Raw genomic sequence first — 22,950 nt, 5'->3', positions numbered from 1 at the left:
TTAATTAAAGGTTGAATAAAAACAAATAAATAAATATATGTATATGAAGTTAAATGGTCACAGAAATTCATCAAAAAAATATTTGTTTCCAGGAGGAGTTTTTGAGATAAAACTCTATTTTTTAATAAAGTTATTTCTCTATGCAGAGTCAGGACAGTTGAAATAAAGGAAATATATAATAATATAATATATAAAAGAGGATGGGATCACTGAAGGGACAAAAAGCTGAAGAGTTGGTTTCTACAACATGATGAACAAATGAAATACAAAACAATTATACGATGCAAGTAAACATTTTGTTGTTTATCTTTAAAAGCTTTGTTAAAGAACCTCATTAAATTTAAGTACATTTAGCTTACATACTTTTACTTAAGTAAGATGTTGTAATCAGTATTTTTACATTGTTGTATTAGTACTTCTACTTTTAATACTTTAATTACATTTACTTTTACTTAATTACTTCATTTGTCATCAGGACTTTTACATCAAATGGAGTATTTTTACATTGTTGTATTAGTACTTTTATGTTTGTAAAGGATCAAAACACTTTTACAGAAGAGACAATGAAACAAACAATAACTCCAGAAACAAAGAGACGAGTTCTGTTGAAACTTTGAATAATAATAATAATAATAACCTCATTTTTAGAACTTTTTATTTACTTCTTTAAATTGATAAACTTTCTAAAGATTGAAGAGATTCCAGCGTTTGTTCCTCTTCTGCCTTCATCACACTGCAGGACTAATAAAGGATTATCTTATCTTATCTTATCTTATCTTATCTTATCTTATCTTATCTTATCTTATCTACTTTATACTTTATTTCTTATCTCTTATCTACTTTACTTCCTCCAGGACCCTTGCACTTTCTCTCTCTCTCTCTCTCTCTCTCTCTCTCTCTCTCTCTCTCTCTCTCTCTCCTCTCTCTCTCCCCCTCTCCCTCCCTCCCTCTCTCTCCCTCCCTCTCTGTTGGGGGATAACATCCCATAATAATCAGCAGGTATTCTGCCCTGTCATTAAGCAGCCACATCACTTGGTCCTGTCTGTCTCATTCTGATGATGATGATTAAAATAAGACGCCACCGCCGGCTGACTTCTCCTTCTAATTTAAGAGTCTATTTCTGGGGATGCTGATGAAGTGAAAGTGTGGTTCCAGATGTGGGAGTCGCTCTGGAGGAGGAGGAGGAGGAGGAGGAGGAGGAGGAGGTGGAGGAGGTGGAGGAGAAATTTGGCAAGTGCCCTCGAAAAGCAGAAGAGCTGATTTAGTTTTGGAGACGCAGCCGAGGAGCCTGAAGCAACGAGAGGTTCGTCAGGATGAAGATCGCTCTGCTGATTCTGTGTCTTCATCACATGTCCTCCTCCTCCTCCTCCTCTTCTTCTGCTCAGGTGAGTTCAGGTGACTCTAAAGAACATGTTAGGAGTTACTCTGCAGGCAGGACCTTTACTATCTTTGCATCCAAAAGTGAAATGTTGAAATCTGAGAATTAAAAAGAAACAAATTTGATTGAACTGCTCAAAACTCTGCAAACCAGAAGTGGAAGAAGTTCTAAACTCTAAAAAAATAAAAGTAGAAGTACTACAGTTTAGAATACTCTGTTTTATGTAAAAGTCCCACATTTAAACTTTTGCTCCAGTTAAAGCACAAAAGTATAAGTACCAAAATAACTCATTATGCAGAATGTTATATATTATATTATGTTATTATAATTATTGATGGTAAATGTATAGCTCATCTTACTTACTTTATATACTGCAGGAAGTTTAATCTAGAATAATACATCATCATTTATAAGGTGATTACATTTTATATTAATGTTTTAAATTTAGAAATGTAATAATACAAATGTAGTGCATTAAAAAGTACAATGTTTACCTCTGAGATGTGATGGAGTACAACTATAACGTAGTATGTGATGGACTCAAGTACAGTAAAGTAGCTGAAGCACAGTATTTGAGTGAATGTATTTAGTTACTGAGGTCTTTAAAGTCGTCAAACTAGAAATTTACAGTAAAAGTCCAAGAATAGTAATAAATGTAAGTGTAATTAATTCATTGAAGATTTTTTTTTTTACATAAAAATTATGAACTAATTATGAAAGATAAAGTTAGCAGAAAAAAAGAAATCATTTTATAAAAGTTTGTTTTATTTTTTTTATATTTGAGCTGCGTTTGTGTTTTCTTTTAGTCTCGTCTAAAAACTAACTTTTATTGGAAAGCTTATCTTGAATTTATTGGAGCTTCCTGTTATTTTACTGGTTTTAAATATATTCTTATTATTTTAGTTTTTCTCTCGCTGTGAATCACTTGTTAAGTGTTCTATAAATAAAGTTTATTATAATAATAATAATAATAATTATTATTATTATTATTATTTTATCATGCTCTGGATAATCAGAAAGAAAATGGATGGATGAAGGGATAATAATAATAAAAATAATAATGATTTTTTTATTATTTCAAATATGTTTTAGATTATTTTGTTTCTAGGTTTCATATGAAATGTGTTTTTGAATTATCACAGCAGGCGTCAAATCTTAAACACTGCCCTATATAGAATTAAGCTGAGTTTCTGGTGAGTTTTTCTGTGTGTCGTGTTATCGTGAGCTCAGTGTTTCAGCCGTCAGCTGGAGGTCAGCGATGGACTCTGGGACAGTCTTCACTCGGGTGTTACTGCAGCCGCTGTCAAAACCTCACCTCTAAGTATAGACCTCACACCTGAAACCCACTGCAGGCCGGAGACAGACTGGCCGAGTGTAGACGAAGATAAACATTGATGGATTATCTTTGAGTAACAGTCTGGCATTTTAAATATGTTTGTTTATTATCGTCCCAACAGGCAGGAGAGAAATCTGTTTAATCTTCAGTTCAGATACTGTAGCTCCAGGACGTGTTTAGCCTAGCTTAGCACAATGACTGGGAGCAGGGGGAAACTGCTAGCCTAACAGCAAGTTAGCTGACAGTTCACTTGTTTGTTTCCTCTCTTTTTTTTTTTTCTCGTTTTGTTGTCTAAACCTAACTACGTAGTTTTGTTGTCTCAACCTAACTACGTAGTTTTGTTGTCTCAACCTAACTACGTAGTTTAGTTGTCTCAACCTAACTACGTAGTTTAGTTGTCTCAACCTAACTACGTAGTTTAGTTGTCTCAACCTAACTACGTAGTTTTGTTGTCTCAACCTAACTACGTAGTTTAGTTGTCTCAACCTAACTAAGTAGTTTTGTTAACTAAACATAACTAAGTTGTTTCCTGAGAAGTTTATTTTGAAAAGACTAGCTGAAATTGACAAGTGTTGCTGAACAATTTAAAATAAGGAGTAACTTTTTCGTAAGATGTAAGACGAACAGTTGTATGAGGATACGTTGGCTGTTTAGCTACAAAGCACACAAAGAGGTTTCCCTAAAAGACAGCCGATCAAACATCGCCTGTAATGAAGTCCGTCCTCTGACGTCTCCTCGTCCCCACAGGAGTGTCCGTCCACCCACGACCTGCTGACCTCGCTGAAGCAGGTGGAGAAGATGTTGGCGGTCCACGAGGCGTCGTACCAGCAGGGCCTGCGCTCCCTCAGGAAGAAGATGAGCGCTCTGCACAACAGCACCATGGCCATCTTCAAGACCGGCGGTGAGACCTGTTTAGCGGTGGAGACCCTCTCAGACACCCGTAGATTAAGGTATATGACCACGTCTCTATCTGCTCCACAGCTTCCTGCTCCAAACCAGAACCCCCAGCTCACGGACGCAGACTGGGCCGGGTGTTTGGCATCGGACACGAGGTCCACTTCATGTGCAAGCCCGACTTTGAGCTGATTGGACCGCGCACACGGGTGTGTTTGGAGTCTCTGAGGTGGAGCGGACAGCAGCCGATGTGCAGACGTGAGTACTGATACTGGACCATGATACTGATACTGGACCATAGTACTGATACTGGACCATAGTACTGACACGATACTGGACCATAGTACCGATACTGGACCATGATACTGATACTGGACCATAGTACCAGATACTGGACCATGATACAGATACTGGACCATAAAACTGATTCGGTTCCAGTGGTTTTCTAAAGTATTGTTATTCTATTTTTTAGGATTCAACAGCACAGGAAACTCCCTGGCCTCCTTCTCTCCTGCTGCTCCTTCCTCCTCCCTCCCTGTCTCTTTACCTCTGTCAGCCTCCTCCTCCTCCTCCTCCTCCTCCACCTCCACCTCCTCCTCCTCCTCCTCCACCTCTTCGGGATCTTCACCTTCTGCGTCTTCCTCTTCATCCCCCACTTCTTCCTCTCCGCCCTCCTCCGTCCGTCCGTCTCACTGCACTCACTTCCTGGGCTCCACCCGCTGCACCTGTGACGTGGGTTTCACCATATCAGGACGCGACAACAACATCTGCACAGGTGAATATTTCTCACTAATAACTACTACATGTAATACTACTACTACAACTACTACTACTACTATTAACTATGGCCACTACTATACAGAACTACCACTACTACTGCTACCACCACTATAAGTACCACCACTACTACTGCTGCTACTAAGTACCACCACTGCTACCACCACTACCACCACTACTACTGCTGCTACTACTACTACTATTATGACTGCTACCACTGCTATATGGAACTACCACTACTGCTACCACCACCACTATAAGTACCACTATTACTACTGATACCACTATAACTACGACTACATACGGAACTACCACTACTACTGCTACCACCACTATAAGTACCACCACTACTACTGCTACCACCACTACTACTGCTACTACTACTACCACAATTACTATTATGACTGCTACCACTGCTATATGGAACTACCACTACTACTGCTACCACCACAACTACTACTACTACCAATACTACTGCTACCACTACTGAATGGAACTACTTCTAATACCACCATTACTATATGGAACTACCACTACTACCACTACTACCGCTACCACCACAACTACTACCACCACTACTATATGGAAAGCCAAGCATTTATTCCATGTACTTGATAGCAGACGTCAGTGGTCTTTACTATAAATGCTCAAATGACTATCCATACTACTTTACTAATCCACTACCACTAGTTGTACTTCTACTACTTCTATTATTACCACTACTACTACTACTACTACTACTACTACTACTACTACTACTACTTCTACTATACTACTACTACTACTACTTCTACTACTACTACTACTACTACTACTACTACTTCTACTACTACTACTACTACTACTACTACTACTACTACTACTAATACTTCGACCACTACTTCCACTGAGGATCTTGTGTGTGTTTCAGACATCGACGAGTGTCGTCTGTTTCCTCTCGCTCAGCCCGGCCGGCTCTGCGTCCATCAGTGTGTGAACACTCCCGGCAGCTTCCACTGCTTCTGTCCAACCGGCTACGACCTCTCCAGAGACGGGCGCAGCTGCACAGGTCAGAGGTCAAAGGTCATCCCGACCGGTCATGGGGTGGGGCGGTGTTTACAGACGTTTTGTAACTGTCTGTCTTTGTCTCCTCAGACATCGACGAGTGTGAGAACCGGATGAACAACTGCACAGCGGAGCAGGCGTGTGTGAACACCTACGGAGGGTTCCAGTGTGCGACGGTGGAGTGTCCTCACATGAACAACGCCACGTACATCAAGACGTCTCCAATGTGAGAACCACATCCTCTTACTTTAAAGGCTTTCCTTTGTTTAGTCAGTGCAGCGCTACGGATCTCCAGACCACATCTGTAGGGTGTCAAACGTCAATGACAAGTCAAAAAAGAAAATGTTTTCTAAAAACAAACACCGAAAGACAAGAAGAAAGTCAATAGAAACCACCATGGAGAAATGTTTTGTCCTCGCTCACAAGTTTCCAAACAATAAGGCACTTCTACGGTGGCCTGCATTGCCAAATTTAGAAACATATTCAACTTGTCGACGTATAAAAACATAAATTTGATGAAACATGCAGCATAGTTAGCATCAACTTCAAATCACCGTTAGCTGCACAGAAACTAAAGTTTAAGTCGTCGCAGCTAGCATCTAGCATCTAGCAGACCAACGGCCAAGTTTTCTTAATTGAGCTTTCAGGGCCACCGTACATTTTACTCAAACTGTCAACCTCATGGCCGCCATGGAAAGAAACTTGAGGGATCGCCAAACTTATTAAAATTCATCCTCTGGGAACCATGATATGGCAATTAACGTAGTATCAATGGACTGACCAACGGCTATGCTGCTCATTCACCAAATAGCCATGTTGAATCAGAGTTTTAGCAAATATTCACAATGCTTTGCAAGTATACAAAGCTAATCTAGTTAGCGTCAACTTCAACTAACTGTTAACTGCACAGAAACTAAAGTTTAAATTCTCTTTTGTTTTTTTGAGACACTAACCCAGATGTGGACAGACAAAAAAAACACGTTTGAATTGGACAAAAGACACCGTTAGCTAGCAGCTAAAAAAAGTGAAATCACATCCCAACAGAACAATGAAACTGCAAACAAAGCAACGAGAGGAGGAATAAGAAGCTGGGCTGAGGAGACAAAGAAAAGCATAACTCTTCTAACCACAGAGGACAAAGACCGGACGATGGAGAGATTTGAAAACAATGACTTCTTCCTCCGTGTCGCCTACTTCCTCTCTCCACCCGACAGTTAGCGCTGAGGTTTGGCTTCAAGACGCCTTGCTGAGGTTTTCAGGCTCCAGTCAGCTGACAAACCAAAAGTAGTGATAGAGGTTCGATTTATTCCTGCAGCTGAATCGTGACTGTATGTTTTTATTGTTAATGCAGGGAGGAGAGCACGAGCAGACTCTGCAGGGTTAGCGTTAAAGGTTAAAGGTTAAAGGTTACGTGTTCCTTCTTCCAGAGAGGATCTTTGGCTGTGACTTTGGTCAAGATGCTTTCTATAGATAACTGAAGGGGTTAGGAATGTTGTCTTGACTTTGAATGCAGAGGACATTTTGTTTTCCACACCATTTCAGGTAAATGTTGTCATGTGCGGCTGGATGTTCGGCTTCAAAATGCCAAAAAGCCAGAACTTGTGAACATGTCCAGATACCCAGCAAACAGAATCATATATCATAACCAGTTCATAAAACTTTCTTGACAAGTCCAACTCACTCAATGAGCCGTGTCAAAGAAGGGGCGCCGAATTGGTGTGAAGGCCAATTATTCCTAAACAACGTTACTTAGAAAAATGTCCTATTCGACCGATGACGTGTTAAAGCGTCAACCAATCATAGGTTTTTGTTTCAACCTGTTCCGTTAATCTAATCTAATCTAATAAACACTGTTAGCCAGTTCACGATTGTGCGATTTAAGGACATAACTACGCCAACAAGCCCTTAGGCAACACTTTTGGGACAACGTAGCTTGCCATTCTGTCGTTTTGTTGCTTTTTGTTTTTTGGGATAAAGGACTGTCTGGCTTTTGGTCCACAAGGACATTTTGGGTTTCAGAATAATTGGTCTTTGGACCAATAGCATGGCACTGTCATGTAGCAGTGTGTAGTTATTTAATTGGATGGATCAGTTTATCCTGCTGGTCCAGGAACGAGAGGAACAACTTGTAAAAGATGAGTGTTGGTAAAAATCATGGATATTCAAGAGATAAACCAACAATGTGCTGATCCACTGAAATAACTTCATGCTAACAAATGAACAACTTATCTGTTGGTTAACTTTGTCAAAATCACAAAGAGAGGTCATATTTATCTCAGAATGTGACTTATTAACTCCAGGAATCATGTTTCATCAGAGAAACCAAGAAAAGAACCGCTCCAGGTGCAGAGTCGAGACAGGAAGTGACGGTAGAACAAAAGAGATCCTGAAACAACAATATCTTCTTTGTGTTTCCTCAGGCGCTGTGAGAGGAACCCGTGCATGCTGGGAGACAAATCGTGCTCTCAGGCGCCAAACTCCATCTCCTTCCACTTCCTGTCCGTGGTGTCCAACATGACCGCCCCACGCGTCCTCTTCCGGGTGTCAGCAGCTCGCGTCCTTGGCGACACACTGCGTTTCGGCCTGGCGGGCGGTCGTGGGCGGGGCCACTTCAGCATGCAGCGCTCCGGCCGACAGACGGGCACCCTCCTCCTGGTGACGCCCATCAAGGGCCCCGCCACGCTGGAGGCCGAGGTGGAGATGAGCGAGCTGGAGCACAACAACCTGCTGGGCCGCTACCTCACCAAGGTCACCCTGTTCGTTTCTCCCCACGAGTTCTAGGGGGAGGATGGATGGGGGGAGGTTCAGGGGTCATCAGGGGTCATCAGGGGTCACCAGGGGTCACCAGTGTTTGGTAGGGAACTTTTACAGTCCAACTGAAATCACAGAAGTCAATCATTGATTTTACAAGTTAAAATTTCAAAGTGAGTCAATGTACGGCTAAAGTTTTCTATTATTGAGGGGATAAAAAAAAGGGAGTAATGGACGCACAAAGTATTGCAGCTTCCACGTTCATAGAGTCGCCCAAAGGAGCTTCTGTAAAATGGTGAATACATTCTTCTGCCTGTAACAAACCCCATGAAAAGAAATGACCATCATCACATTCAAGTTTCAGAGCTAAGCATCAAATTTTCTTTGATCTTTTTGGCTCTAGAATTGTTTTTTACCCGTTTTTCCCCCCAAGTTCTGACTGCGTTTCCTTTTCCAGACAAAGGTGGTAGCTAGAAATTATACCCTGTGAAATTTTAATCACTTATATTGTCTTTATATATGTGACTATCTATTATATTTTATTTTCAAACTAAATTAACAGGGATGAGATATGTAATTTCCTAGATATTTTTCCCTACATAGGAAACACAGTTGCAACATGAGAAACAAATACAAAATGTATTATTAAAGATGTTTATTTTTCTTTTCTTCATTTGCTTCTGGTAAGAAGAGCCTCAGAATATTCAGGAAACAACCTGAAGTGTTTTAAAATGAACTTCCAGGTTTTCATCATCAGGTGTTTTTCTTTTTTAAGTCGATGCTTAGTTCAGTGACTTGAATGTTTTGCACAACATGGGGTTAGATTAGCAGGTGAGCAGACTAGAGAAAGAGAGTTAAAGTTAACAAAAGCAACATTTTCATTAAGTTATAATATAAAAGTAAAAGCATGTGGAAAATTCTGGCAAAAGGAGGCGGTCGGGTCAGAAATGTCTGTAATACGAGGGAACATAATGATGAAGGAGGTTTGTAATGAATGCGAAGGCAGGAAGCAGAACCTCACTGAAGGAAGTCAAACAGAAGAAGGGGGGGGGTCGAACCACTGAGTGTTTTTAGTCTCTTGGCAGGTGACTCACTGTATTTGTTTAACTTTTATTGTAAAACTATGAATTCTGTATATACCGTACTTTCTACTTCTCCTCCACCACATCTTGTACCATATTGTACTTTTTACTGTGCTATAGAGGAGTTACAATGAAACATACACATTAATGCAGCAGGAATATTACTCCAGAAACATCTGATATAATATGAAAACATTGTACTGATCAATAAATACTTTCACTTTAAGTACTTTATACTTTTACTTACAGTACGGTTCTGAAAGCAGGGCTTTAACTTGTAGTGGAGTACTTTCAGAGTGTAGTATTACTACTCTACTGCAGTAAAGGATCCATGTACTTCTTCCACATTATTATTCCTCTTTTGCATTATCATGACGAGTCACAGAGATAAATACTGTTTATAATAATAATAATAATAATAATAATGAGAGGATCACACTGGGGCTACGTATGAGTCAGTATGTTTTATCAGTCTGTTGAAAAGGGAAGATTTTTGCTGTCACTGTTCTTTGTCTTTATTCTGAATATATTGATGAAATGATTTTGTTCAACACATAATAAACACGTTTACTCAGACTTTGTCTCGTGTGCAGGTTTGATGTGTTTCCTGTAAATCATCCTGAAGGTATTTCTGGATGTTTTGAGGCATTTCGAGTCGTAAACCGTTTGTTTTGTTCGACGTGTTTTTGGTCCGTCGGACTGAAGAATTTGACACCGATTCGTCAGACTCCACGGACCAGACAGAACACACACATTTAAAACACACAACAACAACACACACACGCAGACATACAGGCGTTTGTGTTCACGCTACACGTCTGCAGATAATTCTCACACACACGTACAAGACAGAAAAACACACGAAATGTACATCGGACCGTGACATCAGCTCTCACAAAATGTTCATGCATGTGTGAGGATTTATATTTGACCAGATAAATATATAAAGGTCAGAGGTCAGACGTCATGAATCTGCTGCCACAGAAGCTTTATTGTGTCCGGTCAGACGTCTGAGAGGTCTGCTGGAAAGTCCTCTTTACTAAAAATGTTATTTAGTTTAGTTCATGGAGAACAAAATGCTAAACAATGGTTCATGCAGACAGATTTGTTTCTCTTTATGATCTCACTATAAAGGTTTAGACGGTGTGTTTCAGGGACGACGCCACTTTGGGCTCAAGAACATTTTTCACATTTTTCATTGACTTAATATTCGAAGACATTCCTAAAGTGAAGCATAATGTCATGTTTAACGTTTGTCAGAGTTATCATTATCACGTAAAGATGCAGATAGACGTATAAGAGCAGACATGAGAATGAACTCAAGGACAAATTTGGAGTTCAATATGTTTTTCATACCATTCCTAAATATACTGAAACCACCGACTCCAAGCAGGAAGACCACATTTAAATAAAACAATGAAACAATGGTGGGCTGAAACGTAAAGAGCACTGAATGTGATTTGTAGAGAAGAGACTCAAACATGCAAAAAACCCACAGACGAGTCCTTTAATCCGTTCAGAGGAAACGATTCGTTGTGTCGTCTGAACCCACAACACATTGTAGTATTGAGTATTGTAGTTTTCTACATGCTTTACTGCCGCTGACAAGTCCACACACACATCCACAACAACATCTACCAAAAATATGCTTTATTCATAAACCCTTAGCTTTAATCAAGCAATCCGATTGGTTCATCCACACGTACCAAAAAACGACTATATAAATCTGTGCAATAAAAGAATATGTGCGCTGCACTGTACGATACCAAAATGTTTATACAATATTTTAGTTATTGTGTATGTTTTACTTTACTTATTTAATATATTTAATATTCTTTACTGTGTTATTACTTATTTATAACACTTGTTTTGATCTTGTTTTTTTACTGTCTCTTGTTTGCACTATCCTCTCTGCTGCTGTAATCCTGCACATTTCCCCGCTGTGAGACTGATAAAGGATTATCTTATTTTATCTTATCTTATCTTATCACTATGATGTCTAATTCCTCACACTTTCACAGCCGACGTCAAGTTTTTTTCAGTGTTAGCTGGAGGAAAAACAAATGAAAGAGTGGAGGTTAACACTAACCACCTCAGTGGACCAAAGTCACACATGGAAAATGTCATCTCTGTTTTATTGGGTTCAAAAATTGCCATCGTCACGGCTGCTGGGACTCAAGACGCTAAACTATTAGAGAGATAAAGAGAAATGTTGCTAACAGGCTAATGTAACTAAGGTAGCACCAAAGCATGGTGGAATTAGCAGGCTAACTAGCGGACACATGGCTACTTAGCTAGCTTGCAGTACGCCACTCTGGTTACAGAAAAAGATCCAAACAAGCTGTCACATTTCCTGGCGATAGCAATGTGCTTTTGTACGCCGTTATTGTGTGTGGATTAATCGTTATGATGTTGAAATCTACTCCTATAGCAGCTGGTTAGTTAGCTGGCTAACTTGCTAATTCCACCATGCTTTCATACTAAAATTACAGGGATTATAGAAAATGAGCGTAAGAGCAACTGGTTGGGTTTAACAGTCTCAGGCGGCCGAGGTCGATGGAAAAGAGCCGGCTACCCAACGAGCCTCTCCTGAGCCAATGTCTGCTCTCCTTCCTCCGGTTTACTACCGTAGACAATTTTTCAAAAACAAACCAAGAAATACAATAATACCAAGAAGACAATACTCATTAATAAATAAATTCACTGTTGGTTTGAGACTGAGCTTCGTTTGAGAAGAATCAATCTTCTAAAGACGGTAATCAATGAACACAACGGACTATAGAATAGAAACCTTGCAGACTTTATTATTATTAACAAACTGTCCAATTTTCATCTGTACAGAAAAAGAAACCGAAAAAAAAAAGGAAACGGGAGAAAACCATAAATCAGATGATCACGAGTTCAATGTAATCAGACAAAAAACATCGTTAAAAGAAAAAGATCTTAAATCACAAACTTAAAAAAAGAAAAAGTTCTAGTCGTCATCGATATGGACGAGAACGGCGAGGAAACGGAGATCGCAGTCCAGAATCTGTGGGCAACACACACACACACACACACACACACACACACACACACACACACACACACACACACACACACACACACACACACACACACACACACACACACACACACACACACACACACACACACACACACACACACACACACACACACACACACACACACACACACACACACACACGACGGTGCTGCAGGGGGTTCTGGGATGTTCTGTACAGCGGGATCCCTCGGCGGGACGACGAGTAGGCACGCTTTGATAAAAACACGACGTCAGATGAAGAAATAAAACGTGAAGGCAGTTCAACATCTCATTTACAAGCAGGGGGGGCGGCGGTCACCACGGCAACCGTCAGACAGGAAAAAAAACTAAACAAAAAGGAGTTTGACCTTTGCCCCCGACATACGGTAACAACGGAAAGAAACGCCTTTTTCCTCCGGCATCAAACTGCAAGTTGAGCAGAAGCAAAGCAGAAAAATACAGATCCAGAGAAATCAAACACCCGACCCGGCTCCGGTCAACCGAAGAAGACCGCCAGATGCAGTCCAAGCCCCACCCCTTTTTTTTAAACAAACAAACAAACAAAAAGCTATTAAGTGGACCTTGGAGATTAAAACCCATTTTCTTGTCCAGTTTGTGTTTTTTTCTGCCCTTTCTTTTTGTGCGTGTTTCTCTTTCCTCCGCTCACGTTAAGGTTCATTTACTCGGCACTGATGTGACGAAGCAGAAAGAAAACTACAAAAGACAACTTGTGATAATGAGACGACCGGTTGAAGTTTGTTTTTTTCGCTTTCACACCTGTAGTTTGGTTCATTTTGGGGGCTGGAACCAAATAGAGAAAAACTTCAGATAAATTTCATATTCCAGTTTAATGGTTAAAGGTAGATTTTTAAAAAAAAGGTACAGTGTTTGTTATTGTATATTATGTATATATGTATATGTTATTGTATGTTTTTCTTTTCACGGAGCCGGCCTCCATGTTTCTACAGTAGCCCACAATGGACAAACCAAACTTCGACTTTAAACGCTGGACACATGGGAGGTTTCGGTCTGGTTGCAATCTGCAACCTCACCACTAGATGGCGCCAAATCCTGCACACTGCACCTTTAATATTATGATTATTATGTCTTAAAAAGACTGCTTTTGTGAAGGACAGATGTAGCAAAGTGAAACTTCTTCGTATCCACATAGCTGATCAGCTGTGACGGTGCACGAACGCACCAGTGGTCATCCCCAAAGTATCGTCACATTACAGATATCGATGCTCCGACTCAAAAAAACGTTCACAAGATCTGGAAACGAGGCGTCGATAAAGAACCGGACGCCGTGTTGGACAGGCGTTCACTGTCATACCGTAAAGCAGGTTGATGCCCGGAGGAGGCCAAACCTTCGCCCCCTCCCTCACAGTAGGAGGGACGCTCGCTCGGTGGAGAAAAAAGGCAACCAGAGAACATTCAAATCATAGAAAAAAAAAAACTTTGACCATTAGTAAACAAATAAATAAGGCTATGACAAAACAATATATATATATTTATAGATATATAAAAAAAAGACGGAAAATGTGCAATGATTCCAGTATCATCTTCACACAAAAATGTTCACATCTCTATAATAATCTAGAATCTTTTCATTTCTTTATTCTGGTTTTTTTCTGGTTTTTTTGTCCTGCATTGCGGTCAGCTTCTCCCGTACCAACGGTTCATGACTGGAAAAAAAAATAAAGAGTCAGAAGCCAGTTTGCCCCCCCCCCCCTCCCAGTCTGTCTGCTCCCACCCAGTCCTGGATCAGACTGGGACGACTCCTCACTGGAAACAAGCGTCCCAACCGGCTGCTGGAGCCTCTGAACGATCATCTAAACTGGACGTGCGTGGTGCGTTTATGGCACAGGTTGGGCTGGGAAAAAAGTTAAAACAATTCTTTAAAAAAAAGAAAAAAAAAAAAAAAAAAGATTGGACTGCATTAGAGGAGCTGAGGTTGCCAAGTCTGCCGTTTCAGAAAGAATACAAATTAAAAATATATCCACAAGTAATTCCTGCTGTAACGGGAAAAAAAAAAAAAAAAGCGAGCCGGCGGGAGTGTTTGTGACAGTCTGTGACCTTGAAAGCCCCTCCCCCTCCTCCCCCCCATCACCCTGGGAGTGTTTGTGACACGTGCACTCAACCTCCTCTCATCTGTGGCTCCGTGGAGGGCTGGCTGGTTGACCCCACCCGCCCGGCAGTCCCATGGCGTTAAAATCTAACTAACAATCAGCAACAAAGAAACAAAATATCCAGAGCCAAAACAAACCCCGAAAACCCCTTTAGCAGGACGACAAACTAGAACAGTATGGTGGTAGAAAGACAGTTTAACACACACACACATCATACACACACACTACACACACACACACACACACACACACACACACACACACACACACACACACACACACACACACACACACACACACACACACACACACACACACTGTAGTCATTAAAATACTGGAGTCATTAAACTGCTCTATACATGAGCATTTCCCACTTTCTACACATTTACAATATGATTTCATTCGTCTCCTTCACCCCCATATCTTGACCTCTGAACCCCATATTCTTACAAGCCCCTCCCCCTCCTTCCCCCCCCCCCATCACCCTACAGCCAAGGGGGAGGAGGAAGAAGAAAAAAAAAAACTGCGGAGTAATACTGCATCTACATCAGGTGGGTGGAGTTAACCCGCAGGAGGACCCTGCAGTCTGTGTTGAAGCTCGGGAAGAGAAGAAGAAGAAGAGGCGGCGACAGGGGGCGTGGCCTCCTGGGGAGTGGGCGGGGCTCATGTAGCGGAAGGAAGAGCAGGTGAGTCACTGATCAAGCCCACTGTCGTCTGCAGGATTGTGGGTAATGTCATTCCAGCGATGGAAGAAGAGGCAAAGGGTGTTTGTTAATGAATCGGGGGAGGTGGAGGAGAGAGGAGAGGAGGGGGGTAAATGACGGGCAGGGGGGGGTGTATGGTTCTCGTCAGCGGTGGTCGCGGTTTTTTTCTTGTGGGTGTGTCCTGACCCCGGAGGAGGCGGGGTCTACCTGTCCTTCAGCTCCTGGGTGAGGCGCTTGGTGAAGCGGCCGCAGAGCAGCCCCATCACGAAGAGCAGCGCCACGCCGGCACCGATCACCGTCAGGATGTAGTTCTTGGACGGGGACGTCATCACCTGCATGGCGAGGTCTGAGAAGCCCTCGGCGGGGGCCACCTGACAGGAAGTGAGGACAGGACAGCCGAGTTCACATCAGTCTGCTTCATGCATCCTCATTTAATGGATTCCAATATAAAATCCCCTTTAAAACTGATTTTATACAGTTTGTTAACTCAGTTTCAAATTAAACGCCCATTTAAAAACAGGTTTTAAATAGCTCATTCCATTAATTTCAAAATAAAAGCCTATTCTATTTACATATTGCACAGCTCATTAAATTAGTTTCAAATAAATGTTCCCTTTAAAAAATAAATAAAAAAAAACTAAAAAAAACAGACTTTGTTTCTCATCCCATTAATTTCAAAATAAAAACACCCTTTAAACTCAATTTTATGCAGCTTATTCAATTATTTTAAAAATAAAAGGACCCCCTTAAAATTATGCTATATAGCTCATTAAATCAATTTCAAAATAAGAAGAACATTCAAACTGTTTATGCATCTTATTCACCCAGTTTTAAATGCCAACTTGAATCTGATTAAAACAGATTTTAAGCTGGAATTTGAGCAGCGAATTGTTCAAATAAATAAAAGATTTACAGCTTTTCAAAACACTATCAAGAAAATAAGAAAAGTAAATGTAAAGCAGCTCTTACACAGTTTATGTTTAGTTGAGGACGAAAGCTTTAAGCATTTAAACGGCTGCATTTTATTGTTGTCTTTTTTGTTTTATAACATTTTGTGACGTTTTTCCAAAACTTCAGAAAGTTCCAGCTAATACAAAGAACTCTCACTCATTAAATTAACATTCTCTTTAAAAAAAACTAGTTTTAAAACCAATTGTTTAAATTTAAAAGACCTTTTAGTTGAATTTCCTTTTTTAGAGCTTGAAAAAAAACCTCTTTTATATATTCAGTACTACACCAAAGTCAGAGGAAGCTAAACATCCTGTTCCTCTGTGTGAACTGACTCTCTCTCTCTCTCTCTCTCACCTTGGCAGCGTAGCTCCACATGTCGATTCGGTCCTGAAGTCTCTTCTTGCACTCCGGCTGCAGACGAACTCGTTTGTCCTGCAGCGCCTCCATCAGACACGACATCTCTGAGAGACAACAGAACAATAAACTTGATTTCTATTGTATTGATGATTTAGAGACGAATGTAAGAAGCTTTTTAGTCTCCTTTTATACAGTTTATAAAACATCTTTATTTTAACGCTGATGAACTAATTAAACAAATAATTTTTGTAGACTTAAATTAAAGACTTAAATAAATAGAAAAAGCGTCTCAGCACAATTTATGTTAAAACATCTAAATAGCAAAACAAAATGTACTTAATCAAACTTTTAATCAATACAGTTCAATCTAAAAAACAAGTCAATAAAATCAAAACTGTGTGATTTTGTATTTGTTTGTTTGTGGACTCACGTCGCCCTCTGCCAGGTGGGATGGCTGCACACTGATGTTTGATGTCCAGAGCGCACGCCGTGTGGAGGACGGGGTCGACGAAGATGTCCGCCTTACTCTCCTTCAGCATGTTCAGCACCTCCTGCAGGAGGAAGATGAGGAGGAGGAAGGTTTCATACCATGAAGTCTGAAGAAATGGCTCGTAATTGATACTGAAAATGAGATTCTGTAAAATATATTTTCTCCTTTTCAACGGAAACGGCTCATTATTTTTTCACTCTTTATATTTTAATTTAATTATTATAATTAAAATTGTTATTAGTATTTTAATAATCATGAATTCTGTTAATGACAATGGAGGAAACTGTTGTGTTTTAAAATTAAAAAATAAGTGAGTGTCTGTACAGATTGTCCATCCTGACGCTGCGGTTTCCTCCCCTCCTCGGCGGTCAGTGAAGGCAGCAGAGAGCTTGTTTACCTTCTTACATCCGTCCTGTTTGATCTTCAGCAGGTTGACCTTCAGACACTCCTCCACCTGCCCCGTCTGCTCCTGAGCCGCCGCCTCCTCCGGACACAGCCTGGAAATCTGAACACACACACGGGGTCATTAAAACAGCTGTTGTGTGCCAAAGAGCCTCTGAGCAAGGCAGCGAACCCCCACTGTTTGAGTCACTTATGTAAAAATGACTCTTTGTTCTTGCAGCCAGATGATCATTTGCATATCATCGACATCAGCTGCAACAATTTCCACTCGTCACGTTCCGTCAGCATCAATCAGTGTTGATTCCTCATCTTTTGATGTTTGACAGAATTCATTTTAGGACCAACGGGGATCTGAACCGACAGAGCTTTTACATTTGTGTCATTTACTTATTCAATATATTTTAATATCATTGCTGTTTGTTGCTTTTCAGCAGGTTTGATGTGAGCATTTTGAACCAAATCTCTGTTGGGATGATGATGAAAGAAGAGTTTAAGTATTTTGATGTCTTCAGAGGGACTTTCACATATATTCTTTACATTTAGAGGTTTTTGACAGTAGTCCTTTCAGCCAATCACAGCAGCCAGTATCACCTAAACTACCAATGACAGCAGTAGTTTCTACAGTGAATGTGTCGTCATCGCCCCCTGCTGGACTTAAGGTCACATTACAATGTATTCCAGGTGAGTCCAGTACTTCATTATACAGTATAGTATACTTATAAAGGATAAATATAAAGTATCCCCCCTGATCTGATGAATTAAGTAAGGAGTAAATAATATAGTTCAGTGTTCTCTTCTGTATTTCGGGTTTCATTAAAAGGTCCAATATTATAAAAGAGATATTTTTACGTCTTTTTTTTATCAAAATGCAAAATTCTACATCCACAGAGGAATCAACACAGCCCGTATTCAGAAAATGTGTCCTAGTATGAGTGTAGTATAATAGAATCAGAAAGGTGTGAACCTCTTGTGTGCAGTGGATCTGCAGCTGAGGGTCCAGTCTGTAGTCCAGCGCCGACTCCTGCAGGATGACCTGGATCTGAGCCTCGCAGTCTGGAGACAAACGCTGTCACGACACAAACACAGAAACACAAATATTTAGATTTATATATTTATATGACAGAAATAATTACTTTTGAAAACCAGTGAACAGGAAGTGACCATATATGGACTGAGGAGGAGTGACGTAGAGACGCCGTATACGTCTCTGGTGTCGACCTGTCAATCAGTGTGTAGCCCCGCCCTAAAGCATCCCCTGCTTTATGGTCTGTTTGACTCTAAATGGAGCATCATTTACTAAATGAACATCATGCTGTATTGAAGAAGACTTGAAACTAGAGATTGAGACCATAAACTCATGTTTACAATGTTTACTGAGGGAATAAATCAAGAGAGAAGTAGAGTCATTTTCTCATAGACTTCTATACAACCAGAGGAGTCGCCCCCTGGTGGACAGCAGAGAGAATGCAGCTTTAAGAGACTTCTGCATCTGCCACAAAAATCATAGTTTTGTCTTTGTTAAAATACCGAGCTGTTCAAATGTGACTGTTCAGTGCAGAAGCAGAAATCAATCTATGATTGAACATGAAGATAAACCCTCAGTGTGATGCTTCAGACCTCCATGATGAAAAACAGTGAAACAGCATGTTGGACGTGTTGTTTACAGCGAAGACGATCAAAGTCACTCACCTGGTCGGCGTATTTGAGCTTGAGGCAGCCGATCACCTGACCCTCCAGCTCGCTGTCGGCTGTCGCCTTGTTCAGGATCGGCTGACAGAACTTGGGGATGTCGGCTTTACAGGCTTTCCTCAGAACCGGGTTCAACCTGTAGTCTGAAGAAACACAGACGAGTACAGCAGTTATACTTGTGGTCTTGGATGTGTTAATTAAGCCGAGTGTGTGTGTGTGTGTGTGTGTGTGTGTGTGTGTGTGTGTGTGTGTGTGTGTGTGTGTGTGTGTGTGTGTGTGTGTACCTGTGTTCTGGGTGATCTGTCTCTTGGTGATCATCTGTTTGCATTTAGGATCCATCAGCTCGCTGTTCTTGTTCTGCTTCAGACACTGGAGAGTGTTCTTTCCCTCCGACTCCGTACAGAACCGCTGAAAAACACACATTCACACCAAACTCATGCTACGAACAAAACACACTGCAGTTCATTTAACTACAAGTACACGGCGGCCATTTTGCTCCTCTGTCACAACGTCAATGTGGAACTATATGGTCCAAACACTTGACTTGTAAGTGTTGAAACAAAGCTAACAGGTGATATTTGTGTTTGTCACATGGCAAACAAACACATAATGCTAGCTAACGTTAGCGCTTCACTTCAACACTTAACTGGGCAACACAAGTTGTTGGACCATTTCACCATAGCTATATAGCTGACTGGTTTTACTGGCCTTACCCTGATCATGTGGTGCTGGTTTTACTGGCCTTACCCTGATCATGTGGTGCTGGTTTTACTGGCCTTACCCTGATCATGTGGTGCTGGTTTTACTGGCCTTACCCTGATCATGTGCTGCTGGTTTTACTGGCCTTACCCTGATCATGTGCTTGCAGACTCTCATCAGCTGGTAGTCCAGCTCAGGATCAACCATCTCCACCTCCTGCAGCTTGAAGATCCGCTGGTGGCATCGCTGAGTCAGCTGACGCTTGTTCTCCTTCAGACACTCGATGACCTACAGAGACAGAAACCGACCGATGTGACGCAGAACATCTCGTATCTTTCAAACTGGAGCATCAACAAAGACAGAGGTCACAACTGCAAATATAAACATTTTTACGTTTTCAATTTTTTTTCCAACAATCAAGTCCTGTTTGCAGGACTTTGTGTCACCTTTCCACTAAATGATAAATGCTTTTTACGTCACACATTGTCTCACCTGACCTAAAGCATAAACTTTAAAGGAAAATAAATCGTAGTCCAGACTTCGATTGCATAAAAAGATTCCATCATACATCCTGAATTTTACCTGACAGAAGGTCTGATAGACATTTTGTTAACAAAACAGTCAAAGTGATCGACAGTTTGTGTTTACACAAGTTGGTAAATTACTGCTGAGTAGGATTGTTTTCAAACTTCTTTGATCAAAACCTTTCCAGTAACTTCAGAGTGTAATAAAGTCCTAAAGTCTCTCCTTCCTGAAAAAAAGATAGATGTTATCGATTCCAAAGTCCACTGCAAGTTTTGATCTAACAAAGTATTCTGCATTAATCTATATTTGTTGGCGTTTAGCCTTTTAAAAACAACATTTTCTCAAAAGAAAGGAATTTGTAAAACAGTACGAATAATTAATTGAATCAGATTGATCTTTTTATTCAAATTGAAGAATTTATTTTGGGTGATGACGTCATAAAATATGACAACAAAGACCTCAAAAGAAGCTTTGAATGTTAAAAAGAAACAGCTCTTTCTGTGTGAAATGGTTTTTGTCATCAGAGTAGATTTGCTCTCTGCTGTTGTCTCAGTAGAAACAATGATTAAAAAAAACGCCACCTGCTGGACGTTTGAGACACTGACAGTTTTTGTTCTTTACGGCAAACGTTTTATTACAGTTAAACAGAGTTCACAGATACCGTTGGCACCATACTGACATTTATATATAATTATTAGCCGCTGACCTGTGCGTTTCCAAAGGCGACGTTCTGACACAGTCGGTTGATGTCCTGCTTACAGGAGTCGTACAGCTCCGGCTCCAGACGGATGTCCTCCGACTGCAGAGAGAGAGAGCGAGAGACAGAGAGAGAGACAGAGAGAGAGAGAGAGAGAGAGGTTTAGTGGATTTACAGAAAAAACACCTTAAATCTGTGCAGGAGAGGAAGAAAAAACTTAAGGAAACATCTCAAGAGAAGAGCAGAAACTTTCAACAAAATATGTTTTTGCTGTTGTCCTGTTGAGGTTTTACAAAAGTTTGAATGATACGTTGGTCAGTCTGCTGTAGAAGAAGCTAGACGTGGTTCTAAACTAATCAGACGTCTGTGACTGTGTGTCTGTTAACCCCCCCCTAGTGTCAGTGAACCTACCATCTCCACCTCCTCCACCCTCAGCTGTTTGCGACACTTGATGGAGACCCGCTGCTCCTTGGCGTCCTGCAGCGTGTCGTTCCTCACCGTGGTGCTGAGGCAGATCACCACGTCCACCCTGAGAGAACGGAGAAGACAAGCGGTTACACACCGAGACCCACAGGATCAGGTCTACACTCCGCTGAGGACGAACACAGAGTCTGACGTTTGATGATCTGTGGATTAAAACTGAGATTCTGCTGATATTGAGCACGGTAGATATTGTGATGAGTAAGAAGGATCTTTACATGCATGGAGGGACATTTATCAGGCTGCAGAGTGTCTAATAAATGTCTCCCGCTTCATAAAGAAGAGACAATACTTTTGAAGGGTTGGGGTTTGTCGGTATAGCAGGATCCCCTAGTTGGACGACAACATATAACATTGCTCTATTGTTTTTGCAGTTTTCTTTGTATTTTTCCAGTTCTTTTGTTCTGATCTTTAAAAAATATAATTTTTCTGTTTTCTCAGATTCGGTTTTGAAACAAAAACAAAAACAAATAAACAAACACTTCACGTATTTTTTATGCAGAAAAGTGACATATTCTACCTTTAAATTACTCCCAAAAACCAACAACCTGCTCCAAACGGCTGTAAACTATTTAAACGGGTCATTTCTTTCCAGACTTTACAAACAAACCCAACCTCTTTCTCTCAGTCCTGAACTTTGCTCAGGATTTACTGGACTGCTGGATGGAAATAACAGTGTGTTGGCAGCAAACATTATGATTCAGGCAGCAGACGTCGTCCTACTGAGGAGGAGTTTTAGGAAAAGTGAACTGACCGGCCATCCTTTACAAAAACACCTGGAAAAAGTAGAGCATCACTTTCCACATTACATTCTTCCCAAAGGTCCACTTACCTGTTGAAGCTGAAAGCTCCAAAAAACAGTAAGTGGACCTTTATATATTTTTTATTTAATCTGGTTAAATAGTTGAAGTAACTGGTAAAGTTCTTACCATTTATGACATCAATATTTTTCAAATTTGTGTTTTTATTGATAAGATTATTTCAAGACCTTCTTTTAAAGCAAATTCACAGGTTCATTCTGACTCAACTTCAGATCTTCATCCTCCTAAATGATTTACTTGCAGAGGTCAATTTTCGATGAGATTTAGGGGAACCAAATTATGGAATGGCTTTTCACACTCAACAAAAAAAAGAAATTGTCTATAAAATGTTTCAAAAAGATGCTTAAAAAACAATCTTACCCCTGTTTTGTAATTACTTTCCTGATGTATTATTGTGTGTTTCAGTTTGTGTTTTAAATCTGTGGTTGTTGCATTCATTGGGACTTGTAGTATTACTTTTGTGTAGGAGTAAATGCAGTATTGTTATTATAAATCATATCTTGTAAAAATGCATTTTCAACAATATGTATATTCTTTTTGTATTCGTTATAGTATTGTGAATTTTTTATATATTATAGGTGGAGGCTTCAAATAAGCCCAGTGCTTTCATCCTCTTCCTGCACTGTAACATTATTTATCTAGGTTATGTTTTTATATTTTTCAATTGTGCAAATAAAAAGAAAAGAAAAAAAGAAAAG

The 22,950-nt window shown here is 40.4% G+C and overlaps 2 protein-coding genes across 3 annotated transcripts in view; one reads left to right on the top strand and one right to left on the bottom strand.

Moving 5' to 3' along the window:
- The first annotated feature begins 1,313 nt into the window (after positions 1 to 1,313).
- si:dkey-234i14.3 (fibulin-7-like) lies at positions 1,314 to 8,210 on the top strand. The gene is made up of 7 exons (XM_054620804.1): positions 1,314 to 1,385; positions 3,462 to 3,615; positions 3,696 to 3,866; positions 4,081 to 4,383; positions 5,296 to 5,433; positions 5,520 to 5,655; positions 7,850 to 8,210. Exons 1-7 carry the CDS (start codon positions 1,314 to 1,316, stop codon positions 8,208 to 8,210), a joined length of 1,335 nt encoding a protein of 444 aa, XP_054476779.1.
- A 7,060-nt stretch (positions 8,211 to 15,270) lies between these two features.
- Positions 15,271 to 22,950, bottom strand: part of glg1a (golgi glycoprotein 1a) — a 33,419-nt gene continuing 25,739 nt past the window's right edge. For both annotated transcript variants that reach the window (XM_054619352.1, XM_054619353.1), the window contains 10 exons: positions 21,363 to 21,480; positions 20,961 to 21,053; positions 19,880 to 20,017; positions 19,315 to 19,438; positions 19,031 to 19,173; positions 18,306 to 18,407; positions 17,337 to 17,444; positions 16,880 to 17,000; positions 16,447 to 16,553; positions 15,271 to 15,512 (listed from right to left, as the gene is read on the bottom strand). In XM_054619352.1, coding sequence (XP_054475327.1) covers positions 15,345 to 15,512; positions 16,447 to 16,553; positions 16,880 to 17,000; positions 17,337 to 17,444; positions 18,306 to 18,407; positions 19,031 to 19,173; positions 19,315 to 19,438; positions 19,880 to 20,017; positions 20,961 to 21,053; positions 21,363 to 21,480 — 1,222 coding nt within the window. In that variant the 3' untranslated portion in view covers positions 15,271 to 15,344. The remainder of the gene's footprint in view (positions 15,513 to 16,446; positions 16,554 to 16,879; positions 17,001 to 17,336; positions 17,445 to 18,305; positions 18,408 to 19,030; positions 19,174 to 19,314; positions 19,439 to 19,879; positions 20,018 to 20,960; positions 21,054 to 21,362; positions 21,481 to 22,950) is intronic.

This window comes from Anoplopoma fimbria, chromosome 19 (genome assembly GCF_027596085.1).
Source record: "Anoplopoma fimbria isolate UVic2021 breed Golden Eagle Sablefish chromosome 19, Afim_UVic_2022, whole genome shotgun sequence".
Lineage (NCBI taxonomy): Eukaryota > Metazoa > Chordata > Actinopteri > Perciformes > Anoplopomatidae > Anoplopoma > Anoplopoma fimbria.
This window is presented reverse-complemented; position numbering and strand designations above follow the sequence as displayed.